The sequence below is a fragment of the Ambystoma mexicanum genome, chromosome 2q, assembly GCF_040938575.1.
Source record: "Ambystoma mexicanum isolate Mex_15411 chromosome 2q, UKY_AmexF1_1, whole genome shotgun sequence".
NCBI classification, from domain to species: Eukaryota; Metazoa; Chordata; class Amphibia; order Caudata; family Ambystomatidae; genus Ambystoma; species Ambystoma mexicanum.
In genome coordinates, this window is record NC_090924.1 from 1,435,969,757 (window position 1) to 1,435,987,439 (window position 17,683).

General features: G+C 49.4%; 1 protein-coding gene across 1 annotated transcript in view; it reads right to left on the reverse strand.

Annotated features, from left to right (window-relative positions):
• Positions 1 to 8,933: 8,933 nt before the first annotated feature.
• F8 (coagulation factor VIII) overlaps positions 8,934 to 17,683 on the reverse strand; it is a 906,500-nt gene continuing 897,750 nt past the window's right edge. Inside the window, exon 26 of the mRNA XM_069648978.1 lies at positions 8,934 to 12,127. Within this exon, the coding sequence (XP_069505079.1) occupies positions 11,972 to 12,127 (156 nt within the window). The 3' untranslated portion in view covers positions 8,934 to 11,971. The remainder of the gene's footprint in view (positions 12,128 to 17,683) is intronic.

Here is a 17,683-nt window from a genome sequence, read left to right on the forward strand (position 1 = left end):
AATATTCCAACAAAATGTGGTGTTTCTTTGGATTCACCCTGATGTTATAATTATTTCAACCAGTCAGGGGCAATCTGCACAGCTTAACCCTTTTCGGGAGATGTGTGTCTTTTTCTAGAGAGTATTTGGGTGCACTTTTGATGATGATGGTGGCACAGTAAACCAATATTGTGAGCACATTTTCTATCACCTCAATGCCTTCAAAGAGGACCTGCGGGTCGACAGAGTCTTGGGAAAGGAGTGAGGGGACCAGGGAGGAACAGGAATAGACATGAGCAGCTACATATTGTGGAGATCCAGTCTATGTGCTCCTGTGCTGCCCCCTTTTCATGTTCCCAGCAGCCCCCTCCATCGCCTGGTTCATGCATCATCCATAATGGCTATTCTCCAATATGGCTAGGCACCCAGCAATGGGACTGTTCCGTCTACCAGGTGAGGCTGCGTTCTGTGCTTCTAAGCACTACGCTCATTCACAAATAAAAACAAAATGCAAAATAAAATACTGCGCGTGCCACTTTGAGCCAATCTAATTCCTTTGACCAGAATGGACAGTGATTATTCACAAATAGAAAGTATTTATTCTGTGCTCGCTTGGGAGGGGAAGGTGGGTCAAGGTGACTTCAATGTCCACCTTGCCAGCTAAATCTTTCATCGGGGAATGATAAACATTCAGTTAAAGTGCTTTAGCCTCTTCTTCCTCAGAATGAGTTTGCTGCATTTTATTCACATACCTGATCGGTAACATTTAGCCCCTTAGTCACCGAGCATTTTCCAATGGTGTTTTGCCATTATAAAACTCTTCTGTGAATTAGGCCCTTAGCATTAGTAGCAGGCAGCATTCAGAAAGTGAGTTTCCCCCTAAAAGTATGGAGCTATGGACCACAAACTTGGCATCTTCTTGCAATATTATTACTCAATACTAACAACATCTTGAGAAGTGTTGCTGCAAAAGATTAAGAAGAATCAAGTACAAACTAGGCTGGTCACTTGAGCTAGATGACTAAAACTCTTTCGACATAACTAACTTGAAGTGCGTTTTTTAAAACATCCCGTTTTCTTTTTATGAACCTAAAAGCCAAGAATGGTGAATTATTTCACACCTGACATTGGAAAACTAGAGCTCTCCTTAAACTGTCCTCTAGGTCTTACTAAATTCAAGATGTAGACAAGCCCAGAAGAACCTTAGTGATAACCTCATCTGCTTGTAGCCATTATTTGACCAATGTATGCATCTTCTTGTTATGAGTAAAATACAGTATTTAAAGTGTGTACCATGAGTTTGCTGCGCTCAGTGGAAAATTCAACTAACAGAACTCTGATCTCCGCCTGCTATGCTACAACAAGAGTATACCTGTTACGGATATAGCTCAGCTGGTTGGATTAGGGGGGGTGCCAACGATGCTTCCCGCCTGGGTGCAATCTGGTGTAAGACCGGCCTTGGGTGTGGAGAAGCAGAGACTGACTTTCGGTGGCAAGTGCACTTGGCTGTCTTGGCACATCAACGGGATACTGCAGCAGCATTTTTAGATGTTCGCAGAAGCTGGTGACCAGGCAGCAGACTCAAGTTGTTGATGGTAGAAGCCGGCAGAGCTTTGTCGTCGAGTGAAACAGCTTCAAGGTCAGAGATGTGTCAGTGGTTCCTGTGCAGCAGCTTGGACAGTGTCAAAGGTGCGCAAACCGGCATTGGTGCAGTTCACAGATGCAGGTTCACTGCCTTGGTTTTGTGCTTGCTGCGAGACCCAGCCCAGGATCTTCAGGACAAAGTAAGTCCTTCAGTTCCACACTTGCATTATAGGATGTTAGTTGGCACCTAAAATTGGCACCATGACCTCAAGTGCAGCATCAATGAGGCCTGGGTCACCAATGATCCCTGGGGATGGTTAGGGGACAGAGTGTGGATGTCTCTGTATTGGATGCCTTCTGTGTTCCCTTCCCATCAGAGGTCTTTGGGATGGACTGTATCCCCAGTGGATGTCCTGTGAACTATATCTGTTCTTTTGCGGGCCCAGAGATAAATCAAAGAATTAGGGGTTGTCCCCCTCCTTAAAACGCAAAGTATCACTCGGTATTGGTCCAAGTAATCCTCCTCTAAGAGTTCCAATCCAGGTGGTTGTAACAAATGCCCTTTGCCTTCTGACATCACATCCAGTGTACCTTGCCTGCAGGAAATGGAGGGGACCGGAAAGAGAAGAGAGACCTAACAGAAACCAAGTTAGCGAAAACCTTCTCTCAGTCCGTCTCTCCTCTCTGGTTACTCTACCTTCACCCCCTTCCCATGCCTGCTTACTTCAAAGTGGCTCCAGTAGTCAGCCCCTTGGTGTGAGTGTGGCTTTGTAATGGCGCTGCTGCCTTTGAAGCACTGTTTCCCCAAGTTCTCCTGTGGGAGATTTCTGTGCTCTGCGGGGAGGTGTTGCACTTCCTGCACAGAGATCTAAGAGGTAGCATCCTGGCTACTTTTCCACATAGCAGTGGTGGAGAGAGTCAAGCCAAACACCAATACACATCAGTCCTGTCATAGCAAGGTTCTGCTCAAAGAGCTGCCACTTGTGTGTTATCAGGTTTCTGTGGCTGTATACTTGCATGCTCTTAGCAATCACCTTTACACAACCAGATATTTCCTATATTTACAAATGAACATGCTGTCAGACTGACTAAGACAAACAATTATTATAACTAAGATCAGAGGTGCAGAAAATTAAAATTACCACCTCTGCCTTCAGAATGAACATGTAATCTTTGGACCTATACTGTGCCACTGCACTGCTGGAGCAGAGGATGTCTCAGAAAATATGCTATAATTTTGGCATGGAGCATTTATAAAAGGAGAATCTGATTAACAAAAAAGCTCAGACTATCCCGCACTGACCGGTTCTATACTAATTGACCTTTTCACAATTGACCTCAGGAGAATTGACCTCGGGAGAATTGACCTAATTTAGAAGGTCAATTAGGACATATATACGGGGGGTAAACCCCCTGCAACCTCCCACCCAATCTAAAACCCCGGGCAATCCCCCACCCAATCCCCTTATATTATTTATAATCTAAAACCAACCCAATACATATATAAAATAACTAAAATAATATAAAGGTCAATTGTGCAGAAGGTCAATTAGGACCACTATAATTAGGTCAATTGTGAAAAAGGTCAATTGTAAAAGGTCAATTTGGGTAATACCCACTGACCAGATGGCCATTCATGGCGCACATGTGTATGGTGCTGGTATCCAAGATGCTGATGTTTGTCTTTATCAGATAAAGGCCCGGAAACTTCTAACTTCAACAAAAGCCATGTCTCCATTGATGCCCTAAAAGTAAAGTGTTGGGGCCCTCTAACCAAATAAGGAATAGCTAAACATTCTATATGCCCCAGACTTAGTGGTGCAGGTGTCCAGTTGGTACATTTCCCAGACTCCAGATTTCTCAGTCCACCTCTGCTCTCAAGCTCCTGTGCTGCTGAAGAAAAAAGAAACCATGATAGCTAAGATACTGAATTAAACATGTGCCTTCAGTGCCTGATCCCAACTTGGAGCATCGCTGTAGAGACTAGTGGACCACGTATAACAAAGTCTGACTTTGTTTTGGTCCGGTTACCTTGCGCTTTGAGGGCAATAATGAGGCTTGATATTCCGTTTTACATTGGTTGGTTAATTATGTTTTAATATCATTATTAATGTTGTTGTCAGCCGACACGTGTTTCGACCCCTTCAGGTCTTCATCAAGGCTAATATACTTGGTGGTATACCTGCAGATGCAAGGGTGCTGGGGCTCAGTTTTGTGTCCTTGCCCGTTGATCGGTCCTTGATTGGGCACTTCCACATATAACAAAGGTCACTTCATTGATTCTCCCTTACAGACCTGACTGAGGCCTGGGTGATAGTTCTGCTGACTATCTCTCCTACCACAGATCATGCTGGGTCCTTCTCATTACTGATATATTTCAATTTCAGATCTAGATAGATATAAAGCAGGACTCTACTATTATCAGTCTGAGTCAGCACACAGTGTAGTTCGAAAGAAGGGCTCTAATGCACTCAGTCTGCCCGTCATATAGTGTAGACAGAAGGGCTCTAGTGCTCTCAGTCTGCCCGTCACATAGTGTAGACGGAAGGGCTCTAGTGCTCTGTGTGCCCATCACATAGTGTAGATGGAAGGGCTCTAGTGCTCTCAGTGTGCCCGTCACATAGTGTAGACGGAAGGGCTCTAGTCTGCCCATCACATAGTGTAGACGGAAGGGCTCTAGTCCGCCCGTCACATAGTGTAGACGGAAGGGCTCTAATCTGGCCATCACATAGTGTAGACGGCAGGGCTCTAGTGCTCTCAGTCTGCCCGTCACATAGTATAGACGGAAGGACTCTAGTGCTCTCAGTCTGCCCATCACATAGTGTAGACGGAAGGGCTCTAGTCTACCCATCACATAGTGTAGACGGAAGGGCTCTAGTGCTCTCAGTCTGCCCGTCACATGGTGTAGACGGAAGGACTCTAGTCTGCCTGTCACATAGTGTAGACGGAAGGGCTCTAGTGCTCTCAGTCTGCCCATCACATAGTGCAGATGGAAGGACTCTAGTGCTCTCAGTCTGCCCGTCACATAGTGTAGACGGAAGGGCTCTAGTGCTCTCAGTCTGCCCGTCACATAGTGTAGATGGAAGGGCTCTAGTCTGACCGTCACATAGTTTAGACGGAAGGGCTCTAGCCCATCACATAGTGTAGAGGGAAGGGCTCTAGTGCTCTCATTCTGCCCTTACACATAGTGTAGACGGTAGGGCTCTAGTGTTCTCAGTGTGCCCGTCACATAGTGTAGACGGAAGGGCTCTAGTGCTCTCAGTGTGCCCGTCACATAGTGTAGACGGAAGGGCTCTAGTGCTCTCAGTCTGCCTGTCACATAGTGTAGACACAAGGGCTCTAGTGCTCTCAGTCTGCCCTTCACATAGTGTAGATAGTAGGGCTCTAGTGTTCTCAGTGTGCCCCTCACATAGTGTAGAGGAAGGGTTCTAGTGCTCTCAGTGTGCCCGTCACATAGTGTAGACGGAAGGGCTTTAGTGCTCTCAGTGTGCCCGTCACATAGTGTAGACGTAGGGCTCTACTGCTCTCAGTCTGCCCTTCACATAGTGTAGACGGAAGGGCTCTAGTGCTCTCAGTCTGCCCTTCACATAGTGTAGACAGAAGGGCTCTAGTGCTCTGTGTGCCCGTCACATAGTGTAGATGGAATGGCTCTAGTGCTCTCAGTCTGAGCCATCACATAGTGTAGACAGTAAGGACCATGTTCTCTCCTTCTGCTAACATCACATAGCGTAGACGGAAGGGCTCTAGTGCTCTCAGTCTGCCCGTCACATAGTGTAGACGCAAGGGCTCTAGTGCTCTCAGTCTGCCCGTCACATAGTGTAGACGGAAGGGCTCTAGTGCTCTCAGTCTGCCCGTCACATAGTGTAAACGGAAGGACTCTAGTGCTCTCAGTCTGCCCATCACATAGTGTAGACGAAAGGGCTCTAGTCTACCCATCACATAGTGTAGACGGAAGGGCTCTAGTGCTCTCAGTCTGCCCGTCACATGGTGTAGACGGAAGGACTCTAGTCTGCCTGTCACATAGTGTAGACAGAAGGGCTCTAGTGCTCTCAGTCTGCCCATCACATAGTGTAGATGGAAGGACTCTAGTGCTCTCAGTCTGCCCGTCACATAGTGTAGACGGAAGGGTTCTAGTGCTCTCAGTCTGCCCGTCACATAGTGTAGACGGAAGGGCTCTAGTCTGCCCGTCACATAGTTTAGACGGAAGGGCTCTAGCCCATCACATAGTGTAGAGGGAAGGGCTCTAGTGTTTTCAGTGTGCCCGTCACATAGTGTAGACGGAAGGGCTCTAGTGCTCTCAGTGTGCCCGTCACATAGTGTAGACGGAAGGGCTCTAGTGCTCTCAGTCTGCCCGTCACATAGTGTAGACACAAGGGCTCTAGTGCTCTCAGTCTGCCCGTCACATGGTATAGACACAAGGGCTCTACTGCTCTCAGTCTGCTCTTCACATAGTGTAGACAGTAGGGCTCTAGTGTTCTCAGTGTGCCCCTCACATAGTGTAGAGGAAGGGCTCTAGTGCTCTCAGTGTGCCCATCACATAGTGTAGACGGAAGGGCTTTAGTGCTCTCAGTGTGCCCGTCACATAGTGTAGACGTAGGGCTCTAGTGCTCTCAGTCTGCCCTTCACATACTGTAGACGGAAGGGCTCTAGTGCTCTCAGTCTGCCCTTCACATAGTGTAGACAGAAGGGCTCTAGTGCTCTGTGTGCCCGTCACATAGTGGAGATGGAATGGCTCTAGTGCTCTCAGTCTGAGGCATCACATAGTGTAGACAGTAAGGACCATGTTCTCTCCTTCTGCTAACATCACATAGCGTAGACGGAAGGGCTCTAGTGCTCTCAGTCTGCCCGTCACATAGTGTAGACGCAAGGGCTCTAGTGCTCTCAGTCTGCCCGTCACATAGTGTAGACGGAAGGGCTCTAGTGCTCTCAGTCTGCCCGTCACATAGTGTAGATGGAAGGGCTCTAGTGTTCTCAGTCTGCCCGTCACATAGTGTAGACAGAAAGGCTCTAGTGCTCTCAGTCTGCCCGTCACATAGTGTAGACACAAGGGCTCTAGTGCTCTCAGTCTGCCCGTCACATAGTGTAAACAGAAGGACTCTAGTGCTCTCAGTCTGCCCGTCACATAGTGTAGACGGAAGGGGTCGAGTGCTCTCAGTCTGCCTGTCACATAGTTTAGACGGAAGGGCACTAGTGCTCTCATTCTGTCCATCACATAGTGTAGACGAAAGGGCTCTAGTGCTCTCAGTCTGCCCGTCACAATGTGTAGACGGAAGGGCTCTAGTGCTCTCAGTCTGCCCGTCACATAGTGTAGACGCAAGGGCTCTAGTGCTCTCAGTCTGCCCGTCACATAGTGTAGACGGAAGGACTCTAGTGCTCTCAGTCTGCCTGTCACATAGTGTAGACGGAAGGGCTCTAGTGCTCTCATCTGTCCGTCACATAGTGTAGACGCAAGGGCTCTAGTGCTCTCACTCTGCCCGTCACAATGTGTAGACGGAAGGGCTCTAGTGCTCTCAGTCTGCCCGTCACATAGTGTAGACGCAAGGGCTCTAGTGCTCTCAGTCTGCCCGTCACATAGTGTAGACGGAAGGACTCTAGTGCTCTCAGTCTGCCTGTCACATAGTGTAGACAGAAGGACTCTAGTGCTCTCAGTCTGCCTGTCACATAGTGTAGACGGAAGGGCTCTAGTCTGTCTGTCACATAGTGTAGACGGAAGGACTCTAGTGCTCTCAGTCTGTCTGTCACATAGTGTAGATGGAAGGACTCTAGTGCTCTCAGTCTGCCTGTCACATAGTGTAGACGGAAGGGCTCTAGTGCTCTCAGTCTGCCCGTCACATAGTGTAGACGCAAGGGCTCTAGTGCTCTCAGTCTGCCCGTCACATAGTGTAGACGGAAGGACTCTAGTGCTCTCAGTCTGCCTGTCACATAGTGTAGACGGAAGGACTCTAGTGCTCTCAGTCTGCCTGTCACATAGTGTAGACGGAAGGGCTCTAGTCTGTCTGTCACATAGTGTAGACGGAAGGACTCTAGTGCTCTCAGTCTGCCTGTCACATAGTGTAGACGGAAGGACTCTAGTGCTCTCAGTCTGCCTGTCACATAGTGTAGACGGAAGGGCTCTAGTGCTCTCAGTCTGCCCGTCACATAGTGTAGACGCAAGGGCTCTAGTGCTCTCAGTCTGCCCGTCACATAGTGTAGACGGAAGGACTCTAGTGCTCTCAGTCTGCCTGTCACATAGTGTAGACGGAAGGGCTCTAGTGCTCTCAGTCTGAGCCATCACATGGTGAAGACAGAAAGGACCATGTTTCCTCCTTCTGCCACCATCACATAGTATAGATAGATAGAAAGAAGGGCTTGTGTAGTGTCATTCTGCCCCACCCCACACTGTAGACATAGAGAGAAAGAAATGCCCATGTGCTCTCAGTCTGTCCCTGCCACATTGTGTATGTACATAGATAGAAAGGCCCCTGCACTCTCAGCCGCCCCCATCACATTGGGTGGATCACTGGTCTGAAACCTTTAGATCTCCAGATGATTTGTACTACATATCCAAACAGCACTAGCCAGCATCGTCAATGGTGAGGGATAATGGGAGTCGTAGTCCAAAACATCTGGAGCCTCGTATTGCTGACCCCTGTTGTAGACATATAGACATAAGGGTTCATGTGCTCTTGGCCTTTCGCCATCACTTGGTGCATGATAGACAGAAAAGACAATGCACCGTATCAGATGGGTCTGTTTACTGCCAGTCTGTCCCCACTACTGTATATGATAAAGGCAGAAGGGCCCACATGCTCCAAGTCTGTCACTATCTTAGTGAAACATGGAGGGGGTCAAGGTGATCACAGTCTGACTCCTTCACAGCGTGTCAGACCCGTGAGCTCTCGGTAACACAGAGACAGAAGGGTCTATGCTCTTAGCCTGACGCTATCACAGAGTAACATAGAGGCTGAAGGATGCATGGGCCTTCAATGCTTCACTAGCAGAGAGTGTGGCAGAGAGTGTAGCAGAGAGTGCAGCAGAGAGTGCAGCATAGACGCTCTTAGCCGGACGCTATCACAGAGTAACATAGAGGCTGAAGGATGCATGGGCTTTCAGGGTGTCACTAGAAGAGTGCGGCAGAGAGTGCAGCAGAGAGTGCGGCAGAGAGTGCAGCAGAGAGAGCAACAGAGAGTGCAGCAGAGAGTGCAGCAGAGAGTGCAGCATAGACGCAGACCCCCTTGCGCTCAGTTTCCCCGCATGACTCGGTGTCAGCTATAAACTGGAGAGTACCTGTGCTCCCAGTCTGCCCCCTCACACAGTGTCACATAGAGACAGCGGGCTCCATTACCTCACTTTGTCCACATAATATGACAGAAAAGAAACATATATATATATATATATACATATATACTTATTTATTTCAGGTTTTCATCAGGTTTTCACACGGACAACAACTATATTCAAAGCATTTGCATACATTTTGTCAGCAGAAGTGGGGTACCGCATGATTTTCTGGTGTTCATTTTTGGGGTTCAGTTGTTGGGCTCCCAGGAAGCACTTCCAGGGTTGGGCTTTCAGTTGCTTCCTGAGGCTATTCAGATCTTGCTACAGGCAGAGATGGAGAGGCTGGAGAAATCTGTCTCCAGCAGACAGAGGTGGAGCAGCTGGAAACATCTGGCAGCAGACAGAGGTGGTAAGGCTGGTTCATTCTGGCTGCAGACAGAGGTGGTAAGGCAGGTTCATTCTGGCAGCAGACAGAGGTGGAAAGGCTGGTTCATTCTGGCTGCAGACAGAGGTGGTAAGGCAGGTTCATTCTGGCTGCAGACAGAGGTGGTAAGGCAGGTTCATTCTGGTTGCAGACAGAGGTGGTAAGGCTGGTTCATTCTGGCTGCAGGCAGAGACGGAGAGGCTGGAGAAATCTGACTTCAGGCACAGGTGAGGGCCCAGAGAAATCTGGCTGCACACAGGGGTGGTAAGGCAGGTTCATTGTGGCTAGACAGAAGAGGGGGGGCTGGTACATTCTGGCTGCAGACGGAGGTGGAAAGACTGGTCCATTCTGGCAGAATACAAAAATGGGAAGGTTTGTCCATTCTGGCTGCAGACAGAGGTGGAGGGGCTGGGGAAATCTGGCTGCAGACAGAAGTGGAAAGGCTGTTCCATTCTGGCAGCAGACATAGGTGGGGGGGCTGGCACATTCTGGCAGCAGACACAGGTTGGGAGAGACTGGTCCATTCTAGCTGCAGACAGAGGTGGAAAAGCTGGTCTATTCTGGCTGCAGACAGACATGGGGAGGATTGTCCATATTGGAAGTGGCCCAGCAGGAGTGGTCTTGTATTTGTCATGCTGTGCTGGCTATGATGATACCATGCCTGTGGTTTCTCTTCCCACGGATGCAACTCTTAAACACATTCACTAGATGAACCTCGGCCAACATAGTGCTGTGTTTGTGTGATGTGCTAAAGTCTGAAGGGCGCCTGGGATTCTAGGGTGCATCTCTGTAGATGATGACATGTGACAGAACGCGGGAGAGAAGGTATTTCATCCCCATCATATATTGAAATGGGACACAGGCCTTTGCAGTCCCTCCACTACTGCTTTATCATTGATACAGGCCTAGGGTCTTTGAGCACAGTGCACAGTGCAATTAAGACACCAGCAGGACTTTAGAGCAGTCAGAACAATCCACCCAGCTTAGAGAATACACCAGCACTAGTTAAGGGAGGCAGAGAGTGCAGCCATATCAAAGTCTGGTAGTGTGCAAGACTTCCACTGAGCGGTATACAGCAGGCCACCAGAAATGGGTTCTACATGCAAAACATGTCAGTGAAAGAAGGCAAGAAGGAGTGCCAAGGTGGACAGAGATATGCAGACAAAAGGACAAGGAGAGGCAAGAATGAATACAGGAGAAAGGGGAGAGCCATCTTAAGGTTGGATGGGTCTTCAAGCGTCGAGTGGTTTGTCCTCCACCTGCTGTGAGTGCGGTTGTGATTCTTCACCAGTGGCGGCGAGGATGAGGCAGTTCTCTTCCTTTAAATAGCATGTCCACACATCCGACTGGAGAGAGCAGACACAAGCCTGAGTAACTATGGCCTTATATGTTAGAGTCCTGAAGTGGCCTCAAACCTTGAAGCTTCAGAGCAGGTCCCAGGGACTGGAGTTCAGGAGAGACACTGAGAGTTAGTGTATGGAACAGATCCCAGCAGCTTCAGTCAAGAGGTGGCCATTAGGTTAGGAGTTCAGGAGACACCATCATCTTTAGAATGCAGAGCCGGTCCCAAGGCTGGCGCCCAGAGGTGGCCCCTAGGGTTCAGTGCAGAAGAGGATCCATGGATTGGAACCCAAAGAAGGCCCTAAGACTTGGAATCCAGACACACCCTAAGAAGTGTCATACAGAGAATGTCCCAGGTACTAAAGCCCAGAGGTGGCTCTTGGGGCACAGAAGATACCCTACACTTTGGTGTACAGAGCAAGTCATACGTTTTGGAGTGCAGTGCAGGACCCTGGGACTACAGTTCAGTCAGAGGAGACCCTTAGGCCTGGTGTGCAAAAGAGACCGTAAGCGGTGGTGTACAGTGTAGAGGTGGTCCTTAGGATTTGATGGCAGAAGAGACCGAATTCAGGTCAGGTCCCAGGGCCTGCTATAGTCCTAAGTGGGATCTTAGACTTGGAATGCAGAAGGGAAATAAAGCTTTGGAATACAGGGCAAGTCCCAGGGAGTACAGTCCAGAGGTGAACCTTAGACTTGCGATGCAGAAGAGACCCTAAGCTTTGGAATACAGGGCAGGTGTCGGGGACTACAGTCTAAAGATGGACCTTAGACATGAGATGCAGAAGGGACCATAAGCTTTGGAATACAGGCCAGGTCCGAGGGAGTAAAATCCAGAGGTGGAACTTAGACGTGGGGTGCACAGGGGACAGAAGAGACCCTAAGCTTTGGAATACAGGGCAGATCCTAGGGACTACAGTCCAGAGGTGGACGTTAGACTTGGGGTACATACTGGTTAGAAGCGACCCTAAGCTTTGGAATACAGGTCAGGTGTTGGGGACTACAGACCTGAGGTGGACTTAGACTTGGGATGCAGAAGAGACCCTAACCTTTGGAATACAGGGCAGGTCTCAGGGAGTACAGTCCAGAGGTGGACCTTAGACGTGGGGTGCACAGCGGGCAGAAGAGACCCTAAGCTTTGGAATACAGGGCAGATCCTAGGGACAACAGTCGAGAGGTGGACTTAGACTTGGGATGCAGAAGAGACCATAAGCTTTGGAATACAGGGCAGGTCTCAGGGAGTACAGTCCAGAGGTGGACCTTAGACTTGGGGTGCAGGAGAGTATTCATGGACTGGAACCCAAATAAACCTCAAGTCTTGGAGTTCAGAGCGGGTATAAGGAACTTGGATCCGGCCATCCTGGTGTCACTGAGGCCATCCTGGTGTCACTGAATTTGTTGAGTGTTGCACCCTAAGAACTCCAACCTCAGCGCAATGCTGTTTTCCCAGCTAGACGGGTGAATCCTCAAGAACTGGGCAAAGAGCGGCGGCTCCAGCGTGTTCACGACCACGTTATAGTGATCTCGGTTCCCTTTGAAAACCTGGAGAGACAGAAAGAACGAAATCATCTCAACAAAGCCAAATGATAACAATAATATGTAATAAAAGAACAGTGGTAAGAAATTGTGCAATAGGCGTGTGCGAGGTGACTCATAAAACAAGACTGTTACAAATAGGGTCACATGAATCACCAAGGTTCACACTGCGGGTATGGTGTTACACGCGTGACAAGAATCTCTTCAATGTACAGGCTAGACGTCACTCTTTTAACAGGAAGTTCTTCTATTCACAAATAATTACATACCAATGTTTCATATAGCACTCGATGGTGAATTCCGCTCACATTTAAAAACGTAATAAAAAATTATATCATTTCCCAAATGAAGGGTACATCATTTCTTGACTTTGAAAAGAGTCTTTGACTGTCATGATTCAATCCTCTGACTGCTCCTCCCAGCAACTGCTTAATTACATGGGCTTTCTTGCAGGCGTACACCAGAGAAGGGTCCCCCTTGATTCCATCCCTGTGATTGGGTAGAAGAAGACAGCGATCAAAGAACCTGAAAGCTGATTGGATGGTAGCAATCCTTATTTAACCTATGTCTATCTCCCATAGAAGGCAGAAATAATCGAGCTACAGCTAAAGTATGACTGTGTGTCTGTGGATCACACAGACCCAAGAGCTGATGCTTTCACCAATCACAGCACGCTCAGAAAGTTCAGCAATACCCAGCGATCCCTTGGCAGATGAGCTGCAGGGCAGGGGACATATGTCCAGCCGTCCGAGGAGAGAGGCTTCAGACGGATGGCTGAAGGTGTCAGAATTAGTGCTCTGTTGCAAGATGCGAACGAACCTACTTCCAGGGGGTGGGCGCAACTTGTGTCTCCCTAGTCTAGATGTTGTGTGTTTTGGACCTTGGCGCCATAATCCCTCATCATCGACTATACTGGCTAGGCTTGGTGGGAGATGTGGTCCAAAACCTCTGGACAAACACACGTTGGAGACCTTAGCGTCTGCTGAAGCATGATTCTTTGAGCAGCTTAAGGGATACACAAAATACACAATTGGTGCTGTTTTTATGCAGGATTCCTGTTTTCAAAGTTAATGTTTAGGCGATTCCAGAGCAGGAAACCCGGGGCAAGGAAAGTCCTGCCTCTCTGAAAGTGCTTAGTGACTTGCTAGAATGTTAGCGACACCTCTACCTGCCAATCGAAGGCAGGGACATAAATGCACTGCCCCTTGAAACAATGGCACTGTCAGCACAGTGACCCTTCAGGTTGCTGGGAGTTACTTTTTGAAGCATGGTAAATACTTAGCGGGGCCATCCCCCATTATCCACCCTCCCCCCTACGGCGTATAAGACATCATGCAATGGTTACACATACCTAAGAATTACAAGGACAAATGGTGTGTATTTGGAAACACAAGAACACATTTATTGGAGTCATGCAACATTTTGGGGATGGTTCCAGCCACTAGGTAAAGTCACTTCTCCTTAGACTTCTAAGGTAGCCCGTTGGTTTGCCGGGCTTGTCATCATATTAGAGTTCCCGGGGACACGTGTCACTTCCGGGTTTGCAGAGTAGTGGACGTCTCTGCTTCTGATTATAAATCGCCAAGCAGTAATTCCTCGGGGCCACCGAATCTCGTTGACGAGGAGTCTCAACTATCCATAAAGGACTCAGTGCCCGTCGTCCGAATTTGGCTCTAGTGCAGCCATCGGGAAACCGGCCACGGCCGAATAATGAACCAATCCTTAATTACATATAAATGAAACAATACCCATAACCTACTGTGTACATTTCCGCTTCTTGCCCATGCTATCCTGCCTAAAACAGAGCGGGAGGCTGCAGAAAGAGGATGAGCTGAGCAGCCCCCGAGCCTTAGAACTACTCCCTGGAGCCCAGCCGCATGTGGCTGGGCCCAAAGGCACCTCTTCCTCCCAGGGAGGAGGCAAGGTGCGAGTACCCCAAGGGGGAGGGTGGCCAGAAGGGCGGCACGCTATGCAGGCTGTCCCTCTAGTGCCCCCTGCAGGGGCTGGCTAGCCCCATATCGGCTTGAACTCTGGGAATGAGGCTAGATTAGCACTTGGGATCCATTGCATACCAAATGGAACCCCTAAAATGAGCGCAATCATCAAATGGCCCCTGCGCTCTGTACTTGCCCCACGTTTGGCGAATGAATCCACCCAGTCCTGCTCTACCCTTGGGTTCTGCGCATTGCCCTTCTTTAATGAGTGCTATACACCCACTCCCCACCTCCCCCATCTGGGCAATAATGTTTCAAAGACTCTTTGTTTTAACCTGTCTTTTGCTGGGGCCTGACGTGGACATGGACGCCGGGGGGGGAGGGGGGGAATAGATAGGCCAGGATGGTGGAGGGGTGGGGGGGGGGAATAGATAGGCCAGGATGGTGGAGGGGTGGGGGGGGGAATAGATAGGCCAGGATGGTGGAGGGGTGGGGGGGGGAATAGATAGGCCAGGATGGTGGAGGGGTGGGGGGGGAATAGATAGGCCAGGATGGTGAAGGGGTGGGGGGGTAATAGATAGGCCAGGATGGTGGAGGGGTGGGGGGGGAATAGATAGGCCAGGATGGTGGAGGGGTGGGGGGGGAATAGATAGGCCAGGATGGTGGAGGGGTGGGGGGGGGGAATAGATAGGCCAGGATGGTGGAGGGGGGGTCGGGGGGGGAATAGATAGGCCAGGATGGTGGAGGGGGTGTGGGGGGGGGAATAGATAGGCCAGGATGGTGGAGGGGTGGGGGGGGAATAGATAGGCCAGGATGGTGGAGGGGGGGTGGGGGGAATAGATAGGCCAGGATGGTGGAGGAGGGTTGGGGAGGAATAGATAGGCCAGGATGGTGGAGGGGGGGTGGGGGGGAATAGATAGGCCAGGATGGTGGAGGGGGGTGGGGGGGAATAGATAGGCCAGGATGGTGGAGGGGGGGGGGGGACACTGAATGCTAAAAGCGGTCTTTCTTCATTCCTTGCAGCACACATTTAAAGAAAAAAAACAAAATAAGACAATTGCAAAGTGAACCATGTTCTCAAACTTAAAGCAACCAGTTCATTTCCCTTAGTTTATGATTTTTTGGTGGTAATGTCCCCAAAAATACCTCACCCTTTTTCTGCCCCTTGCTTTGAGTATCATATTACAGGATACATTTCCCAAAATGCCCTTAGCTTGTGCAATGGCTCAACTGGACGTAGGTGCTTCTATTACACGGGCACTAGTTATTAGAAAACAGAGGTGAGGGGCATGAAAAGGGCTGTCTGTGGCTACTTATTACTGATGCTGAGCTGTGAGTGATCTCTCTTTTAATTAAAAGTATACACTGCCTCTTGCTGAGTGCCTTCTATTAAGTAGTTTAATAATGAGTGATGCCACTTTTCATTAAAGACATGTTGCCTCTTGAGTGCAGGCACATCATCCATAACAACAAGCCGCAGGCATGCCCCAAAGAATGACTACGAGCAGGTGACTGTCACACAGGAAAACCCAGAGGGCAGAGTACATGCATCTCGAATTGGCTTGTTTCAGTTTAGCGGTGAGTGACAAAGCGAATAGTGCGGATCCACACTGGCTTAAGCTCCCCCCAGATCTGCTAAACCAGCATTACTTTCCGGCATCACTGATATTAAGCCCGGGTCGGTGCAGTTTCATCATCAAATTACTTTATTCGGCCGTCAGGCCACCAAAGTGCACCCTAATAGAATAAACAGTCATTTAAATTATATAAACATCAAAACAAAAAAAGAGGGAGGGAGAAGCAGGGTCTGAAAATAACTGTAAAGACAGTAGTCGGGGTAAAACAAAGTTCCAAAATTTGCTGGCAAATCTCAGTTCAATGCTCAGCGAGCCCAAGGCCACATAGGTTCCTTTCTTGCCTTTTCCCCAAAGGTGAGAGATTCGCATCAGAAAGAACAAAATTCAATGGGATATGTTTGCAGATACCAGAGAGTCTCATTTTGCGTGGGCGCTGATTACAATGCGGCTGGGTACAAGGCGGCCAATACAGTTCACACTGCCCAAGGCACACTTGGCCACTCTTTGGTTCCAGAATTCCAGCCTAATTGAATCACAGGAAACACCGTCCTCCTTACTCACTCTATAACAACCTGCAAAAGCCTCCCTACTAAGAAAGGCACAACCCCTTTCAGCGGGGGGGGGAGCCGGTGCAAACATTTCGGTTCAGAAGAGCGTCCCCTGGTTCTCGCTTCTGGAAGGCCAGTTTGGGAACCCAATGGAGATACAGACACTGTGGCCCTCCTAGGCTCCCCATAGTCCTATCGACTGGACCTGTTTCCTCTGGGGCGGGGACCACAGGCTCTACTTTCCATGCTAATGGCTCTAGTAGCCGCAGGATGGGTGGCCCGGCCCTCCAGCATGCTATTAAAGTTGGGGGGCCTTGGGAGCGTCACTGGGCAAATTCTGCTGAACCAATTGTTCATCAGTAAGCAGTGTCACGGGGATATGCACCGTAGGTTCACGCTGGATAGTAGCTAGGGGGTGTCTCATAGGAACAAGGGCCACACCATCAGTCTTCCCTTCAGGGGTCAGCAGTCCATGTGCAACTAATTCTATGGGGCATTCCAGACGCAAATTGTGGGAGCTTTGGGGCCCCCTTGCATCCGGTGGATGGATGGAGATATCTCCATTAAAACACCTTCTTCCCTCTTCCCCTCTCGCCCTCCCGTGGGCCTCAGTCAGACGTAATAGCAATTTTTTGATATCAGCAAGTTCCGAAACCAATAGGTAACAGTTGCAGCCCTGAGCAGTATGGACTCCCTTGGCAGATTGATCTGGACTATGTCGAGGGCCTTGGCTTGATGGCTTTTGAACCCTAAAAGGGGATAACCGAAGAAAGGAGCTGTGCACCCCTTCATCAAGTTCTCACTCCAGGTGCTACTGGCCAAACTAGAGGGGGGCTTATTTTCAAAGACATTGGGCCTCATTACCAGTTTGGAGGTAGCCATGCTGTTTTTAGCGGCATGGCTACCGCGAAACTCGGGTGCGGGTCCCAAAAAAAGGGGAATTACCGGGCCATTCCGACATTTGCTGGCCCGGTAAATCCAATTTTTGGGTCCCGGACCCGGTACGTCAATGGGAATGGGGAGGATGTTAACAACAGACCCGTTAATGACGGGTCCATTTTTAGCATCCTGGTCTGCTCGCGGGAGCACGACTGGCCAGCCCAGACGTGCATACCGCCACCCACGAGCAAACTTGTAATGTGGCGGCCTGGTATGAACGGTGCGGTACCTTACCGGCACCGTTCATACCGCGGTCGCCAGGGTCGTAATGAGGCCCATTGTCTGTCTCCCGGTCCATTTGGTCCACAGGTCCAGTTGCAGAAATAGGCAAAATGTGCACAAGTATAGGATCAAAAACAGGCAAGGGTTCCGGAACTGGACAATTACTCATAAGGGTAGGCTTGTATAGCACCCCCCTGTGGCCTTGGGAGCAAAGAGCCAGCTGGGGGAGTTAAGGCGATGTCTTCCACCACTGGTGCTGGTCGTTGCTCACCCCCTTGATTAGACAGTTTGGGTGAAAAGTGAAAAATGCTCGCAGTAGAAACAGGGATCAAACAGGCATTG